An 18,697-nucleotide genomic window follows, 5' to 3' on the forward strand; every position below is an offset into this window, starting at 1 on the left:
ACTCCACCTCCCTTCTCTAACCCCTCTCCCCCGCCCCCCGGGTCACTCTATCCCTTTCTTTACTCCTCTATTTGTCCCCCCAACTCCGTCCATCACTCCATCCTTCCCCGTCTCCATCTCTTTCTCCCCCCCGCTCAGTCTCTTTATTTCTCCTGTGCCTCAGTCTCTCCCTCCGTCACTTTGTCTCTCCCTCTGCCCCTCTCCCAGTCATGTCTGGATTGTCCTCCCCTCCTCCCCCTTTCTCCAAGGGCTAATGAGCAGGGGAGCCTTTGAGGTAGAAGGCTGGGTGGGGGAGCTCCCGAGGGGAGCGGAGGGGGCAGCTGCGTCCGAGGCCCTAATGAGGCCCCCTCTGCGCCCCTCCCGCCGAGATCTTAATTCCTTGTTCTCCCTGGAACCACTGCTAATTGGCCTGGGGAGGCCCCCTCCTGGCTCGCTCTGTCCCTGGGGGCTGAGGACACCTGGGTCGTGCTCCAGCACCTGTGGCCCTGTCCTTCTGTCCCTCCCTCCACCTGCCTCGGCCTTGCATCTGTGCTCCCCTGCTGCCTTCCTCTCTGTCCCTTCCTCCACCTGTCTCTCGGTCCCCATCCGAGCGGCTCCTCTTCTCTCCACTTACCCTGCCTTCCTGTCCCTCCGACCGCCTCTGGGTACCCTCGCGCGCTCTTCCACCCACGCCCCAGTTGCTGGGTCCCACCACATCGCCACCCTTACCCGGGCCTCAGACGCGCCCTAGCCTACCCCTTCGCCCCCATTCCCACCCGGCTTTTAACTCCTTGCCCGCCGCAGCCATGTCCAACAACATGGCCAAGATCGCGGAAGCCCGCAAGGCGGTGGAACAGCTGAAGCTGGAAGTGAACATCGACCGCATGAAGGTGCGGGGTCTGGGGTAGAGGCAGGCGGGGGCTGCCGGGATGCGTTTGCTCTGTTGGGGGTGGGGCAAGGAGCCCGGGGTTGGGGGTAAGATCCCGTTCTGAACTGAGCTGGACCGAGGAGGGGCTCGGGTAAGGGGCGGGGCCTGAGGGGCGGGGCGGGGCCTGAGGGGAGGGACCTTAGACAAGGGGCGGGGCCTGAAGGACGGGGCGGGTCAGAGGCGGGGCCCGAGAGGGGCGGGGCCCGGGCGTGGACTTCACCGCGTGCCCGCAGGTGTCGCAGGCGGCGGCCGAGCTCCTGGCCTTCTGCGAGACGCACGCCAAGGACGACCCGATGGTAACGCCGGTCCCCGCCGCCGAGAACCCCTTCCGCGACAAGCGCCTCTTTTGCGTCCTGCTCTGAGCCTTCCCGACGGCTTACTCTGTTTGCCGAAGTCTGAACCCAATAAACGTGGTGATGGGGGTACCTGAGGCACTCGCTGAGCTTGGGCCACCGTGGGGAAATCCGATCCCTTCTCACGTCCGGAGTGTGGGGGTGGGGGTGAGGATACCATAGGCGGGTGTGTGGGTGCGGAGGGCGCCTCGGAGGAAAGGAGCCTCCTCTACCCCTGAATTTATTTAATCGTCCCAACAGTCCCGGAGGCAGCTGGCTGCTAGTATACCACCTTCTTTACAGATGAGGAAACGGAGCCAAAGGCAGTCCCTTACTCAGAGGCACACAGCTGGGAGGTAATGGGGTGCAGACTGGACTCCAGGCTCCCTGCGCCCACAGCTGGCCTCCTCCCCTCCTCCCTCCTGGGTTGCAGATCCTGAGGAGTCCCTGCGCCCGTCCCACCTTTCTCACCCCTGAATAGTTTCACCCTTTTTCTTCACATTTGGCTACTTCCCGCCCCAGGCCTATCTCTGTCCTTAAGCACTGAACTCTGTCCATTCTTTCATTCATTCATTCACTCGTTCATTCTTCCAAACACTCCCTGAGTACCTGCTCTGTGACTGGCCCTGTGCTGGGTGAAGCTGGGGACATGGCCCTGCCTCCTGGGGCTCAGAATCCAGTGGGTGAGACAGACCTGTCCCCAGTAGTGGCAACCCAAGTGGGCAGGGCTGGGGTGAGGGAGTGAGAGGGAGCCCCTGACTCAGCTTGGGGGTCCGGGAGGGCTTCCTGGAGGAGGAAGCTGGGACATGGCGGTAATAACACTTGGGACCCAGGGAAGAGAGAAGTGTGGCGAGAGAGAGGAGACACACTAACGTGTACATCCCTTCCTTCAACAGTCATCTTCTTTGTTCCGGGGACACAGGGTGGCGTGACAATTCTGGTGTCTGCCTGTTTCCCACTTCACATATTGGTTGCCCGCAGGACATATATAGCCGGCAGTTATATATTTTTTGGCTTTTCTACTTTTGGCCTACATAATGTTTATTTTTTATTTTTTTTAAATTGATTTCAGAGCCCTAACCGGTTTGGCCCAGTGGATAGAGCGTCAGCCTGCAGACTCAAGGGTCCCAGGTTCGATTCTGGTCAAGGGCATGTACCTTGGTTGCGGGGACATCCCCAGTAGGGGGTGTGTAGGAGGCAGCTGATTGATGTTTCTCTCTCATCAATGTTTCTAACTCTCTATCCCTCTCCCTTCCTCTCTGTAAAAATCAATAAAGTATTTTTTAAAAAATTGATTTCAGAGAGGAAGGAAGAGGGAGAGAGAGATAGAAACATCCATGATGAGAGAGAAACATGGTGGATTGGCTGCCTCCTGCATACCCCCTACTGGGGATCGAGCCCACAACCTGGGCATGTGCCCTTGACCGGAATTAAACCTGGGACCTTTCAGTTCGCAGGCCGACACTCTATCCACTGAGCCAAACCGACTAGGGCCTAATGTTTATTTTTTTTAAATATTTTTTTGTATTGATTTCAGAGAGGAAAGGAGAGGGAGAGAGAGAGATAGAAACATCAATGAATGGTGAGAGAGAATCATTGATCGGCTTCCTCCTGCATGGGGATCGAGCCCCTAGCTAGAGCATGTGCCTTTGACCGGAATCAAACCTGGGACCAGTCAGTCCGCAGGCCGATGCTCTATCCACTTAGCCGAACCGGCTAGGGCTGGCCTACTTAATGTTTTACATGTTCTTGCCCCGGCCTGTGTGGCTCAGTTGGCTGGGCATTGTCCAGTGCACCAAAAGGTTGCAGGTTCAATTCCCAGTTAGGGCACATGCTCGGGTTCGGGGCTTGATCCTCGGTAGGAGGCATACAGGAGGCAGCCGATCAATATTTGGCTCTCACATCGCTGTTCTGTCTCCCTTTCCCTTTTTCTCTCTCTTAAAAAAAATCTATAAAATGTTCTTGACTTGATTGCCAAATTGAAAAATAGAGTACTCGCATAAGAGTCCCTTCTTCGGAGCTGGAAGATCTGGTGACCTCAGAACTACACAACCCTCCAGGGAGACCATAGGCTGTGAGCTGGGAGGGGGCTTTCCGGCTCAATAAGCCCACACCCTGCCCTTTTGTCTCTTGGTCGAGGAGGTCGAGGTCCAGTTGCACTTTGACATGGAGCCCGTGTCAGGGGCTTCTTACCGTGGGATGAAGAGAAAGGGGAAATATCTGTTGAAAATGAGGAAATGCAGGTGAGCTGTGGGTTTGGTTAATTATTTTACCTGGTTGGCCCAAGACCCCCTCCCCCCTCCTCACCCCACCTCCTCTCCGCCACCCCAAATGGGTCTTGGAGCATCTCTCTGCTTCTCACCACTGTCCCAGGACCTTCTGCTCTGTGTGGGCTGTGCCCCTCACCTGGGATCCCCTGCCTTCTGCCCTCCAGGCCCCCCACAACTCCTCCAGCCCCTCTTGAACACAACCGTGGGCCCCACTGCAACCTCTGCTCCCCAGAGTGAGGTTGAACCCCTGGATCTGGATGGAGATGGATAGCTCACTGGCCTCCCCTCCCAGAGGGGGGCCGTGCATGTATCTAGCAAGTGTTTCATTATTCACATCGGATTAGGGTCCCCTGGGCCCCAACTCTGAGCTTCCTGTTGAATGGAGGCAGGAGAGGCTGTAATTACATCTCCTCCTGCCTCCCACCTCTCAGCTGGTTGCATCATGTCTGTGGGAGCCCCGGGGGACGCAGGGGACAGGAGAGCCAAGGATGAGCTGGGGGTGGGGTGGGGCTGGGAGGGATGCTGGGACGGAAGTTGCCAGAAGGATTCCGGAATCTCTCAGGTCTAGCATCCTTGCATCTTAAAACCGGAAATGCACAGGAATCTATCATCCCAGGACTCTGGAGGGCTGGAATTCTCGAGTCTCCCCATCCTGTGGCGTCAGGATTTTGGGGTCCCGGCTCCTGTCCAGCACTTCAGGAGTGTAAGCATTCTTTGCACCTAGACTGTTGGGACTTAACCTTCTGGGCCCTGGGATCTGGGAGCTTTCTGTTTCAAATTCTGGGTGTTGGGAAAGGGAAGCTGAGGAGGAGCGAGCAGGGCTGGCTGACCTGGGGTGGGGAAGGAAGGAGAGGTCCCCTTGGAGCAGGAAGGGAGGGGGCGGGGAGGGGGATGAGTCCAGACGGTCAGGACTGAGGCTGGAGGGAGAAGCCAGAGGGACAGGGTAGCTCCCTGGTGACCAGCCTGCATGCGCGCAAACCCGGATAATCTTGTTAGCGGGTATGACGCTGCGACAGCCACTTCTGGCCGCCGCTGCTCTTTCCTGCCACCCCAGCTGGGAGGTCAGCTCCGGGGTCAGGGCCTGGCCAAGGGCAGGGAGGTGAACGCCTGGGGAAGTGCCTGCTCTCAGAAGGACCCTCCCACGCGGCTCCAAACCCGAGGGCTGCTGGCTGCCCCTCCCAGGCTGCCTCTCCTCCTGCACCCCGAGTGCTCAGAGCAGTGTTTGGCCCCGCCCCCCGCCAAGGGGCGCCGGGGGCCAAAGCCCAGAGCCAGGGGAGCCACCCTCGTGGCCATCGCCTCCTGGGAGCCCTGTTTCAAGGCTCCATCTCACTCAGTTCTCCGAAAGCTCCCGAAGGGACTCTGTTCGTCCTACTTTTCATCAGGCCAACAGGCACGGAGAGGGGACGTCACCGGGCCAGTTGGGGCTTGAGGTGCAGTGGGAGCGAGGGCTGTGCCCAGGAGGGCCTGGAGGAGGTGTGGGGGAGCCTGAAGGACGAAGGGAGGGGTCCCTGGTGAGGGGACGGCCCAGGACACAGAGAGCAGAAGCCCCTGGAACAGGAGCAGACAGATGCGCAAGGACCCAGTGGGATGGAGAAAAGGTGGTGGGCTAGGAAAGCAGCCTCCGGCTGCAGGTGCCGGGACCTGCCAAGGAGGGACAGGTCAGGGTGGACCTAGCAGCTCCTCAGGCAGCGGGGGAGCCCCATCAGCAGCACAGCAGAGGCCGCCCGGCCAGCAGGCTGGGTGGGGCCCGCGCAGCTCACTTCCGGGCCTGCGTGGCACTTGCCCTCAAGGACGCTGGTCCAGATGTGAGTCCCGCTCGGTGTGGGGGACGCAGCTGAGGGCCGGCCAGCCAGGCCCCGCTCTAGCCTTCCTCTCTGTCGCTGCCCCTCGCCATTTGGGAACGCGCCCCATCAGAGGGTGTCCTCGGAGCCTCTGCGTCCCAGGCCTCGGCACACAGGAGGCGGTGAGCGTGTGTTGAGTGAATAACAGCGCCGGTGGCTTTGGGGGCCCTCCTGGAGGCGGGAGGGGGGTTCCATCTCTAGTCTTCACACAGCAGCCTTCACAGCAGCCTGACAAGGGCAAGCTGCCATCTGATGACAACACCAAGGCCCAGCCAGGGGAAGTCACTTCCAGCCTCACACCGTGGCAGGTGGTGGATGCGAGCTTCACACACACACACACACACACACACACACACACACACGGTAGACACAGCCATCAACGTATGAGCCTGCAAGAAAGACGCTCACAGACACAGAGACACACAAATGGGCCTTAGCGAGGATTACGCCCTCCCACACATGCCATTCACATGCTACGGTCCCTAGCACACGCCTCTGGGCGCCCCCGCCCCCGCTGTGTGTCCACTTCCAGTGGTCCCTGCTGTCCTCCTGCCCATTCGCTGCCCCACTGCCCTGGGTCCCTGGGGGCGGCCCCTGCCCCTAGCAGGGGTGAGGGTGAGGGGAGCTGCTGACTCACCCACCGGAGCAGTTCCTTTCCACAGTCGGCCCCTCCCTGCCCCGGAAACCATCCCCTTCCCCTCCCCCACCCTGCCCAGCGCGGTGACCTCTCCCCGACAGGCACCTGGAGGAAAGAGGAACCCTAGTTGCCCTTGCTGTGGGCGGCCGTGGTCACAGCTGGGCAGGAGGCCCTGGGCCCCCAGAAGGTGTGTCCGGCAGGGCGGGGCACGGACCCTAGGGACCCTCAGTCCTCTCACGAGGAATGAGTTCCAGCCATGGCCACCCCTACCTGCTCCCCCAGCACAGAACTGATGCCGGGTGGCAAGGGTTCCAGCCCCCTTGGCGCAGAGGGGGAAACTGAGGCCTGGAGGAGGGCAGGGCTTGTCTGAGGTCCCACTGGGCAGGGAAACACACGGGAGCCCCTGAGAGCGCAGTGGTCCCTGGCGGGGACAGGAAGCCAGTGAGAGGGAGGCTCCGGGAACCAGAGCTCCCCCCTCCCCCCCCCCCCCCACTCCCCAGATGCCAAGGCCGGATGCTAGCCTGCCAGGCGTCACCCTTCATTAATATGATAAAACTTCCTGAGTTCCCTCGGCTCTGCCTGGCGACGGCAGGGCATAAGCCGGGAAGGACCACATGGCCGGAGGTCTGATTACGCGCGCACACAGGCACCCCAAGGGCAGGGCTGTGTGGCCGCTCCTGCAGGCCCTGGGGTGGCTGGAGCCGGGGCATCCATCCTGCAGGAAGCGGGGGGTGCCAGCTGGGCACGGTGATAGGGGGCCACGGTTATCGGGGGACATGGGACCAGAGGGGAAGTCTGCTGCCTCGGAGTCAGGGGCATCGCTCCTGGCCGGGGATGGACACGCCACACAGGCTCTCCCCTTGGTACAGAGGCTCTGGGATGGGCCGTGAAGCTGCTGTTACCCATTGTACAGATGAGGAAACTGAGGTACACCGGCTCCCATCCTTGCCCGAGACCATCACAAAGCAAGGAGGTGGTCACATTGGGACAGAAACTCGAGACAAATGGAGTGAGACCCTGAGTTAGGAATCTCTATCCTGAAACTGCCCCCTGAAAGATAAGGGGTCTCTGAGAGCATCTCCCAGGTCCCATCTGGCCCTGTGGGGGGCAGGGGGAGGCAGCCTGGGAGCGCTGGCTCAGTGGGAGCAGGACAGGTGGCTGCTGTGCTGCCGCTGGGAGGGGGGGTGCGGGGAGGGGCGGGGAGCATCCTAGGCTGAGTTTGTGGAGGGGCGGGAGAGATCAGTGTGACAGCGAAGCTGGAGCCTTGGGCGGCTGTCTGTGGCCAAAATGTTATCCCTGGAGGTCAAGGTCGCCAGAGCTTGGCCTGGGGCCTGACAGCGCTCAGGTGAGGAGCAGGAGGACAGGAGGGCGTGTCCTCTCCACTTCCCAGGGCTCTGGGCCTGAGTGAGTGCAGGAGCCCAGCCCGAGGACCGGCTCCAGGGACCGGCATTTTTCTCGGCTCCTTCTGGAAGGAGCGAAGGGATTGTATCCAGGGAATAGAGAGCTCAGAAGTGCCTGGAAAACACTGCATCAGGGAGGAATTTCCTGGTCATTTCTCAATCCTAACCCCGGAGCCCAGAATAGATCCCAGGGGCCACCCCAGACAGCCTTGCGCACTGGCCAGCTGTGCTCCTCAGGGCCCGTCCTGGTCCCCCGGTGAGTCCAAACTCCATGTGTCACCACTCAGTGATCCCCGCCCCAGGCCACTGGGCGATGCTGGGGAAGGGAGGAGGGCAGCGACCTGCGGGCAGTGGTGGCAGGTGGCTAGGTGATGGGGACCAGGAGAGGACACGGGGCGGGGGGTGGGGGAGGGCAGGGCGGGGGATGGATGTGCTGGGCAGAGGGGACGGAGGGAGCATGCCAGGGCGGGAGGGAGGGAGCCCAGGGGGCCTCTGGAGAAAGCAGGGGGAGGGAAGGCGGGGCAGCGAGAGGAAATGAAAAAGCTGGGGCGAGCAGGCACGATGATGAGGAGGGAGGGAGGGAGGAGGGAGGACAGTAGGGAGAAGCTGACACACACAGAGAACTCACAGACAGCGATCCCAGGCCCGAGTGAGGGGACAGAGGAGGGACAGAGAGAGCCGGCAGAGGTGCGGTGAGGAGGGGCTGCAAGAGCAGAAATGCAGAGAAGGGGGTAGAGAGCAGTGCAGGGTTGGGGGGAGAGAAGGAGGGAGAGAAGGAGGGCGAGGCAGAGGGTGTGGGCAAGGGAGGGGACAGAGACAGACAGCAAGACACAGAGAGACAGAGACAGAGGGAAAGAGGAGGGGAAAAGAGGGAACAGATAGAGAAGGAAAGAGACAGCAGAGAGGGGGGAGAGAGAGGGAGAGAGACTGGAGAAGACAGAGCAAAGACAGAGTAAAGACAGCTGGGCCCCCAAGGAAGACTGGGGGTGACTGGGAGACCCCGCCGCGGGGAGGCCCATGGGGAGGCAGGCGGAGGATTGCTGAGCGGCTGCACCGGCTCCCGCCCCGCCGCCTCCCACCCTTGGGGGCCCCGCAGCCCCGGCGGCCGCAGCTGGCCGGGATGGCAGACTCCTGCCGGAACCTCACCTACGTGCGGGACTCGGTGGGCCCGGCCACCAGCACCCTGATGTTCGTGGCCGGCGTGGTGGGCAACGGGCTGGCGCTGGGCATCCTGGGGGCGCGGCGGCGGTCCCGGTCACGCCCCTCGGCCTTCGCCGTGCTGGTCACCGGGCTGGCGGTCACCGACCTGCTGGGCACGTGCTTCCTGAGCCCCGCCGTGTTCGTGGCCTATGCCCGCAACAGCTCGCTGCTGGGCCTGGCGCGCGGCCAGCCGGTGCTGTGCGACGCCTTCGCCTTCGCCATGACCTTCTTCGGCCTGGCCTCCACGCTCATCCTCTGCGCCATGGCCGTGGAGCGCTGCCTGGCGCTCAGCCACCCCTACCTGTACGCCCAGCTGGACGGGCCCCGCTGCGCCCGCCTGGCGCTGCCCGCCGTCTACGCCTTCTGCACCCTCTTCTGCTCGCTGCCCCTGCTGGGCCTGGGCCAGCACCAGCAGTACTGCCCGGGCAGCTGGTGCTTCATCCGCCTGCGCGCCCCCGAGCTGGGCGGCTGCGCCTACTCCCTGGCCTACGCCAGCCTCGTGGCCCTGCTGGTGGCCGCCATCGTCCTCTGCAACGGCTCGGTCACCCTCAGCCTCTGCCGCATGTACCGCCAGCAGAGGCGCCACCAGGGCGCGCTGGCCCCGGGCCCCGGGGCGCGGGCACGCGAGGACGAGGTTGACCACCTGATCCTGCTGGGCCTCATGACGGGCATCATGGCCGTGTGCTCCCTGCCTCTCACGGTGAGTCCCCCGGCAGCGCCCAGCTCTGGCCTCCATTGTTTGTGCCCATTTCACGGATGGGGACACTCGGGCAGCTGTCCAACAACTGCCGGCTTCCTGGAGAAGTCTCTCCCATTGGCCTCCTCCTGACCCCTGGGACCCCCCCCCCTTCCGGATCTCCTGTCCCCACACACTCAGAGGCTCCCCGACCTCCCCTGGCCCTAGTGAAGATAAGACCCCCATTCATGGAGCACTTGCTCTGTGGTTGACCACTCTGCAAGCATTTACAAGAAACAGGTCAGAGTTCCCCGCTTGTCACCATTTTCACACATGAGGGGCAAGGGGTCACCATTTTCACACATGAGGGGCAAGGGGTCACCATTTTCACACATGAGGGGCGATGGCTTTTGCCCACGATGGCAAAGAGTCGGGTCTGGACCCCAGGGTCCTTTGGTTCCAGAGTGAGGCCCCCCACCCCCTTGCCCCCTGCCCAGACACCCAGGCTCCCTCCCCCCAGTGCCACCCTCTGTCTGCCGTGGGCTCCCCCCCCTTCCTCCATGCCCGCCCAGCCTCTCCCGGATTAAAGCAGGGCAGACCCCGTTCTGTGGCACCTGGTCACCCCATCTGTACTCTGGGCCTCGTTCTTTTTCTGTAGAACTCAAGGCTGAACTAAACTGGAGAATCATCAAAACTTTAGGGGGTTTACGGATGACGCGGGCCGGGCGGGACCCGCCCACACAGTCCATCTCTCTCCCTCTGGGCCTCTGCTGCTGTTTCCTGGGGCTTCCTATCTCTCTGCTCCCCGGATGCGTTCCATTTCTTAGTTTTCGTCTTATTTCCTTCCCCTTCTGCCAGGCCACTCCTCCCTCCCTACTCCCGGGGCGAACAAGTGGGTGGGGGAGGGTGAGGAGGGTGGGTGGGTGGTAGGTGGGCGGTAGGTGGGCGCTTGCTGACACCCTCACCCTCCCGCAGATCCGCGGCTTCACCCAGGCCATCGCCCCGGACAGCAGTGAGATGGGGGACCTCCTCGCCTTCCGGTTCAATGCCTTCAACCCCATCCTGGACCCCTGGGTCTTCATCCTTTTCCGCAAGGCCGTCTTCCAGCGCCTCAAGCTCTGGCTCTGCTGCCTCTGCCCCAGGCCTGCCCACGGCCGCTCGCAGCACCCCCTCTCCCAGCCCACCTCCCGGGGGAAGGACCCCAGGGCCCCCGCCACTCCCGGGGGGAAGGAGGGGAACTGGGTGCCTTTGCCAGCCTGGGGCGAGGCGCAGGGGGCACGCCTGCCTCCGGCCCAGCGGTCGGGCAGCGCCGTGGGAACGCTGGCCAAAGTGGAGTCCACGGCAGCCTGCTCGCTCTGCTGACATCTGGGGCATCCGGTGACCTCCTGCCCCGTCTCCCGGGACAGGAGCCGGACAGTCAGGGGAAGGCCGGCAGCTGCTGGTGGACAAGCAGAGTGATGAACCCTGGAGTCCTGGCCTGCCGGGGCCTTGACCCCTGAATCGGGGGCGGGGGGGGGCCGAGGGGGATCAGCTGCTGTTCTCCTCCAGGGTGGCCACCCCAGCTCTGGGAGGAGAGGGAGCACAAGAGCAGTTCTCTCCAAATGACCGATGGCTGGCGGGTTTGGTCCCGGCCGCCCATCCATCTCACTGTCTAAATATTTGGAAGGCGGAAGAGTTCCCAGAGCTTCTGTGCTCTGAGTCTGTTAGGGTCAGTGTTCCTGCCGACCCCCCACTTCAGGGTGCCCCCGACCCCGGGGGGGGGGTCCTGCCCTCTCCCGGGCCTCTCCCAGAGCCACGCCCTCTCTGCCTCTCCTCACTTCTGATTCTCGTTCCCCACCTAACTCGGAGCTCCCCATCCCCCCAGGAGAGGCACGAGGAAGGGGAGATGCTGGTGTGGGTGACACTGCTGGGCGTGTGCCCAGGAAACTTGGTGTGGCTCGGTAGTTATAAGACTTGGACTGGGGGGGCACGGGTGTGGCGTGTGAATCCCAGGGACGGCCCAAGAACACAGACCTAAGTCCTGTGCCTGCGCCCAACTAAATAGCTGCCTCCAGACGTGTCCTAGAGCCTCACAAAAATGGCATTCATTCATTCATTCATTCATTCATTCTTCATTCAACAAGTAGTGGGCGCTGACTCTGCCGGGTGCTGGGGACACAGACCAGTCTCTGCCCCACCCTGGACTCTGCTGGGAGATCTCAGACTCATACCCCTGCCCCTTCTTGCTGCCACCCCCTGCCCTCAGCGCGGCCCAGAATCACGGGTGCCCAGGAGTGAGCCAGGGGCTGAAAAGTTAAAAGGACGTGTGCTTAGGGTGGTGGTGGGGTTAATGGGAAAGCGCCCCCCACTCCCTGATCCCCGCCCACCTCAGTCCCCCTTTCTCACTTGCTCCTGGGCTAAAACAGTGAACCTGAACCTGGGGGGAGGGTGGGGTAGGCAAGGCAAGAGCCTTCCATAGCAGCTAACATCAGCGAGTCCTCCTCCGTGTGAGCGGTACCCTCTCACTCCCGCCCGCTATTGGAGCTTTCACCGGGGCCAGAACCCAGGCCCAGAGCGGGCAGTTAACCAGCCGAGGCCACACAGCAAGCAGGAAGCCAGCATGTGGGCGGAGCTGGTCTATCTCTGGAGCCCAGCTCCCGTGTTGGGCCAGGGACATTGCCCCTCGGTACCTTGGCTTCCTTTTGCATAGAAGGTGATCGTAACCCGTGCTGCACTGAAGGGTTGTGCTGAGGGCGAACCGGCCCCCCCCCCCCCCGCCCTCCCCAGTGAGCACAGGCCTGGAGTGCACGGCAGGAAGCGGCCTGCGGTTGCTGTTGGCATTGCGGCTGTGGGCTTTGGCTCTCCAGGCAAATGTGGTTTGACAACAAAGCAATGCCTGCTCCGTTGTTTTGACATTTTCCCCCGTCACTGTGTCTCTAATCATATTGAAGAAGAACAGGGGTGTTTGGGAGAGTTAAACACAGGTCAGGATGGCTGCTTAATGGGTTTGGGGTTTCCTTTTGGGGTGATGAAAGTGTTCTGGAACTAGAGAGTTGTGGTTGCATAACATGGTGAATGTACCAAATGTCTCTGAATTGTACACTTTAAAATGGTAAAAATGATAAGTTTTATGTTATGGGTATTTTACCACAATAAAAGAAATGTAATGAAAAAATTGAGTGTGTAGAAATTTTTACAGCAGCCTTGACAAAGTAATATAATATACTAGAGGCTTGATGCACAAAATTTGTGCACTGGGGGGTGTCCTTCAGCCCAGCCTGCACCCTCTCGCAGTCCGGGAGCCCTTGGGGGATGTCCGACTGCCGGCTTAGGCCCGGGCGTGGGGAGTGGGCCTACGCTGGCAGTCGGACATCCTTAGCGCTTCCACGGAGGCGGGAGAGGCTCCCGCCACTCCCACTGCGCTTGCCAGCCGTGAGCCCGGCTTCTGGCTGAGCGGGGCTCCCCCTGTGCGAGCCACTGACCACCAGGGCACAGCTTCTGCGTTGAGTATCTGCCCCCTGGTGGTCAGTGCACATAATAGCAACCAGTCGTTCTGCTGTTGGGTCGATTTGAAAATTAGTTTTTTATTATATACTAGAGGCCCAGTGCACGAAATTCGTGCAAGAGTAGGCCTTCCTTCCCCCAGCTGCCGGCACCGGCTCCCCTCTGGCACCCCGATTCCGGGCTTCCCTCACAGCCCCGGCTTCGTCCAAAAGGACGTCCAGTCTAATTAGCATATTACGCTTTTATTATTATAGATGATGTTGAATTTCATAATGAAGTTGAATTGTACAAAAACAGGTGAAGAAACTTCTGGTGGAGTCCAGTCTTTGTCACCAAACATGGCCCAGACTCAGTGGGGACTCACCCACAGGGACCCCTAGAGGGTGGGGAAAGGGTAGGGTGGAGGGGCTGCAGAGGGCGGGAGCAGAGAGAGGGGCCTGCCATCCAGGGGGCCGCTCCCTCCAGTCTCTGTGCTGCCCTGAAGGTGGGCCAATGCTTTCCACCCAGGCTTAGGGTGGCCAGCGTGGCCCAGTGGTTGAGCATTGACCTATGAACCTGGAGGTCACAGTTCAATTCCTGGTCAGGGCACATGCCCAGATTGCAGGTTTGATCCCTAGTGTGGGGTGTGCAGGAGGCAGCCGATCAATGATTCTCTCTCATCATTGATTCTCTCTCATCATTGATGTTTCCATTTCTCTCTCCCTCTCCCTTCCTGTCTGAAATCAATTAAAATCCTATATAATAAAAGGCTAATATGCCAATAGACTGAACGGTGGAACAACCGAACAACCAGTCGCTATGACGTGTGCTGACCACCAGGGGGCATGTGCAGAACATGGCAAGCGTCGGCCGCGGCGGGATGGTGGAGCAGGTGAGCGGGGGTGCCAGACCAAGGTGGGGCGCCGGTTGCTGTCATGGGGTGAGCCTCTGGTGGTTACTGAAAATTCTTTGCTCCCGCGTGCCGTTGTCCCGGCCGGCACCTGGTGCCGGCCCCAATCCCTTGGTGCTGTCAGTGGCTGCCGACCCCGATCACCCCTCAGGGCTTCTCCACCTCCCCCTGCTCCTGAGGGGTGATGGGGGCCAGCAACTGCCTCTCGTACCCACTGCTGGCGATGGCCCTGCTCGCACCCACTGCCAATGCCAGCCCCGCTCACACCTGCAGCTGGTACCGGAATCGCTGCTTGCACTTGCTGCCGACGCCCAGTGCTAGCCTCGATCACGTGGCACCTGGCCCCGATTGCCCCTGAGGGCTTCTGCACGCACCTTCCCCTGCTCCTGAGGAGCAATCGGGGCAGCAGTCACTGCTCACACCCGCTGACAGCAGGCACTGAGTGATTGGGGCCAGTGCCATCAGCATGTGGGAGCAGTGGTGGGGCTGTGGGCAGACAGGGGCCTGGGGGTGTGGTGGGAGGGGCCGGGCGGGGGTGCAAAGGATGGGCTGAGACCCGCCCCTATGCCCACTGCAGCCTTGTGGCCCAGTTCCTTTTATGGTGCACAAATTTGTGCACTGGACCCCTAGTGCATTTAATAAAAATGAAGGCCAGCGTAGGGCTGGGCATGTGACCCACAGCATCCTGGCCTGAGGCGGGTGCTATTATCACACCCAGCTTCCAGATGCTGTTTAAGGGGAGGGGAGGATGAAGTGTTGAAGCCAATTTCCTGCTGCCTCTTACCACCGGCCTAACATCAGAGTCCGCCCTCCTCGACACCATCCACCACCTCTGGCCTAGATGTCCACACTGGATGCTACCCTGTCTGCCAGGTCAGGGGTTTCAAACAACTCCCAACCCGGCCACCGTGGGCCTCAGGGATGACTTGTCCCCCAGCTGGTGTCCTGACCTCACTGTCCGTGGAGCCTCTGCTAGCTGCCAAGGTCCTGTCCGGAAAGTCCTGTCTGAGCGGACACTCCCCTGCTTGCCAGGTTCAAGGGCTCCCACGGCCTGGAGGCCAAGGGCTAACCCCCACTCACTCTGCTCAGCCACAGCAGACAACCGAGGTTTCCCCAAAGAGCCCGTGACCTTTCGGGCCTCCACGTCTTTGCTTATTGAGCTCATCCTTCCTGGAACAGTGTTTCCCCTTCTCCATCCGTTGAAAGCACTAGGCCCTTTAAGGTCCTGCTTAAACTCCTCCTCCTCCTCCTTGAAGACTTCATCACTGCTTGCAGGCACGCTGGCACTTTTGGGCTCCAGGGTGGCTCTCGCTGCAGCCTGCCTGGCCAGACACTTGCTCCCTCAGCAGGCTCTCGTGGAGGGCCGACTTCCCTGATGCAGTGACAGACAGCCCTGCCCTGCCCTCCTGGGGGACATCAGTGAGGGCTTCTGGGAGGGGGTGGCTGAGCAGAGACATGAGGACTGGAAGACAGTGAGCCAAGAGGAGGGTTTCTGTTGATCACAGCTCTGACATTGGCCTTCCTTCTTTTTTTAAAAAATGTTTTTATTGATTTTTTTAAAAAACATTTTTATTAATTTCAGAGAGGAAGAGAGAGGGAGAGATAGAAACATCAATGATGAGAGAGCATCATTGATTGGCTGCCTCCTGCACACACCCCACTGGGGATCAAGCCCGCAACCCAGGCATGTGCCCAGACCGGGAATCGAACCGGTGACCTCTTGGTTCCTGGGTCGACGCTCAACCTCTGAGCGACACCTGACTGGGCTTTATTGATTTTTTTTAGAGACGAAGGGAGAGGGAGATAGAAACATGAATTGACTGCTTCTTGCAAGCCCCCTACTGGGAATCAAGCCTGCAACCTGGTCATGTACCCTGACTGGGAATCAAAACAGTGACCTTTTGGTTCATGGAACAATGCCAACCCACTGAGCCACATCGGCCGGGCGAATGCCTCCTTTCTTTAGCCTCTCACTCACTCACTGATTCAATATAAATCCCCTTGAGCCTGCTCTGGGCACGAGGCTACTGTGTGCCTGCTGGGGACGTAGCAGTGGCTGACACGGCCGTGGCCCTCCCTCGCACATGACGCAGTGGGGTGACCCTTTAACACTCACAAGCAGCAAAAAGACAAAGCTGCAAGCGGAGACATGTACTGAGAGAGCACACTGCATGGATCCGTGAGAACACACTCCAGGTGCTAGTCTGGGCTGGGGGTCAGGAAGTGACACGCTAGGAATGGATCTTTCTCCCTTGGAGATTTTGTTCATTTTTAAGGTCATTTCTTTAGTCATTGTCTTCCTAGCTTGGGGCCTGGTCCACAGATGGGACTTAAGCACAACACGCAGCACAGCCTGGCCCCTGGCTGCCCCCCTGCAGTTGCAGCTCAGGGGGCCTTCTGCAGTCATTGCCCCACCTGCTGGTCACACTGGGAATGACATCTAGAAGTGGCCCCAGAGCCACTGTTCTAGCCGGCCACTACCCTCAGGGAGGTGAGTGAAGCCTGATTTCCCTCGCTTGGGCACTGGTTAGGCACCTCGTGGTGTGTCCCCTCGTGGTGTGTCCCCTCGTCTAGTCACATTGTCAGGACAGGCTGTGGGCTGGGCCCGCAGGTCTGTGGGCCTGAACTGGAAATGGTTCCCCCTGCATCTCTGCTTTGGGCTTGAGTCAGCTCCCCGAGCCCATTAGAAGCTCCGAGTGCTGTCTGTCTTTGATTAATAAAGAATGGGATAGGGAAGTCATGATTATTTAATAACATGGCCTGTCTGGAAGTGAAAGTTTTTCAACACACAGGGCCCAGGGGTGGATGATAGGCAGTAGAGGCATGTGGGCACCGGGAGGCGGTGGGTGGAAGCGTGGGCATTGGGGTCTGAAGGATCTGGGGATTTGAGACCCAGCTCAGCCATTTCCAGGAAGGGCGGTGCAAGAGCCTTCCCCTGCCTGGGCCCTCCCTCCTGCGCTGCCTCACGCCTATATGCCCACAGCATTGTTTTATTGGGATTCAATCTGGCCCGGGTGAGAAATGAGATACCCAGAAAGTGTTTGCACAACCCTCTGAGGTGTATATATATGTAAAACTTTGTTAATCCTCAGCAGAGTATATTTTCCCACTGATTTTTAGAAAGTGGGAGAGACAGAGAAACATTGATGTGAGATACACATCGATTGGTTGCATCCCACACAAGCCCCAACCAGGGAAAGGAATCGAGCCTGCAAGCAAGGTACGTGCCCTTGAGCAGAATCGAACCCAAGACCCCTCAGTCTGCGGGCTGACACTCTACCCACTGAGCCAAACCGCCTCGGCTGAGGTGGATTTTTTTTTTTAGGTAGATATTTTTAAAATATATTTTTATTGATTTCAGAGAGGAAGGGAGAGATAGAAACATCAATGATGAGAATCATTGATTGGCTGCCTCCTGCACACCCCCTACTGGGGATCGAACCCACAACCCAGTCATGTGCCTTTGACCGGAATTGAACCCAGGACCCCTTCAGTCTGCAGGCCGGTGCTCTATCCACTGAGCCACACCAGCCAGGGCTATTCTTCATTTTGCAAACTGAGGCCAGAGAAGTGAAGTCACCGCTCCAAGGTTATCAGGTAGGAGGTGGCAGAAGTGGCCCAAGGCTTAGTGAGCACCACGGGCCCGGAACCCAGTTCTGTGGGTCACGAAAGCCTGCCTTCTCTCCGCGACTAGGCCAGACTTTCCCACAGGTCTGGCTACTAAGAAGGCAGCTGCCATCTCAGACCCATCAGGTGACCCCAGCCTTCCCACTCGCTGTCCCTGGCCCGCCTGAGGTCATCTTTGTTTTAAAATGACCATTTACTCTAAAACCGGCCAGCTGCCCAGCCAGTTGGTTCAGTGGTTGAACATCGACCCATGAACCAGGAGGTCAGGGTTCAATTCCCGGTCAGGGCACATGCACAGGTTGTAAGTTCGATCCCCAGTGTGTGGCGTGCAGGAGGCGGCTGATCACTAATTCTCTCTCATCATTGATGTTTCTCTCTCTCTCCCTTCCTCTCCGAAATCAATAAAAATATATCTAAAACACTTAAAAAGGGGGCAAAGCAGCTGGGGCCCCGGTGACTGGCCCACACCAGGAAGGCCCCTGAGGTTGGGCCCTGCCAGGCTTCCCCATACTCCCAAGGCCCGGCGAAGATGAGCAGAAGGGAGTCCCTTTACCACTCAGCTCCGTCTCTGCTTGCCTCCTGCCCAGCCTGTGGTCAAGTATGAACACGAGCGGCAGGATTTGCGGCAGGAGGCAGGGTGCATGTATGTGGGAAAAGCCCTGGAGATTGTTACATCCCTCCCCTGGGGCCGTGGTCGGCAAACAGCGGCTCACGAGCCACATGCGGCTCTTTGGCCCCTTGAGTGTGGCTCTTCCACAAAATACCACGGCCTGGGCGAGTCTATTTTGAAGAAGTGGCGTTAGAAGAAGTTTAAGTTTAAAAAATTTGGCTCTCAAAAGAAATTTCAATTGTTGTACTGTTGATATTTGGCTCTGTTGACTAATGAGTTTGCTGACCACTGGTCTAGAGCATGGCTGGACTGCAGGCCTTTATTTGGATAAAAAATATTTTTTTATTTCAGAGAGAAAGGGAGATAGAAACATCAATGATGAGAGAATCATTGATCGGCTGCCTCCTGCAATCCCCGACTGGGGACTGAGCTCGCAACCTGGGCATGTGCTCTGACCAGGAATTGAACCTGGGACCCTGCAGTCCATTCTATCCACTGAGCCACACCGGCTGGGGCGCAGCTCTCCCTTTGTCCCCCTTACCTCAGGGATGCTAAGGGGCCGTCTGTATTTGCAGTTGCTCTGGGCTTTTGGTTTCACAGCTCCCGAAGTCCTGCGCCCTCTCCAGCTCAGGACCACTGAGCACACCCAGGCTCCTGCCTGCCATCGGCTCCCTCAGTGGACGCCACCCCTTCCCCAGAGGACCAGAGAACCGCCCCGTCAGGGTCTGACACTCCTCAGCTCTTGTCTTGCAGTCTGATGTCCTATGTCCCCCACCCCAAGGGTGGGCTGGTCTCTGGCCCAGGGGCACACGCTGTGCTGGCTGG

The 18,697-nt window shown here is 59.6% G+C and overlaps 2 protein-coding genes across 2 annotated transcripts; both read left to right on the plus strand.

Annotated features, from left to right (window-relative positions):
• Positions 1 to 785: 785 nt before the first annotated feature.
• On the plus strand, positions 786 to 1,330 carry GNG8 (G protein subunit gamma 8; the record flags this gene model as incomplete). Its single annotated transcript, XM_080644205.1, has 2 exons — positions 786 to 869; positions 1,141 to 1,330. 2 exons carry the CDS (start codon positions 786 to 788, stop codon positions 1,267 to 1,269), a joined length of 213 nt encoding a protein of 70 aa, XP_080500331.1. The 3' UTR covers positions 1,270 to 1,330.
• Positions 1,331 to 8,493: 7,163 nt separating this feature from the next.
• PTGIR (prostaglandin I2 receptor) lies at positions 8,494 to 10,625 on the plus strand (the record flags this gene model as incomplete). The annotated part of the gene is made up of 2 exons (XM_080645430.1): positions 8,494 to 9,287; positions 10,239 to 10,625. The coding sequence occupies exons 1-2, from the start codon at positions 8,508 to 8,510 to the stop codon at positions 10,623 to 10,625; spliced, it is 1,167 nt and encodes a 388-aa protein (XP_080501556.1). The 5' UTR covers positions 8,494 to 8,507.
• Positions 10,626 to 18,697: the final 8,072 nt, after the last annotated feature.

Source organism: Plecotus auritus (assembly GCF_963455305.1).
Source record: "Plecotus auritus genome assembly, chromosome: 10".
Classification (NCBI taxonomy): domain Eukaryota; kingdom Metazoa; phylum Chordata; class Mammalia; order Chiroptera; family Vespertilionidae; genus Plecotus; species Plecotus auritus.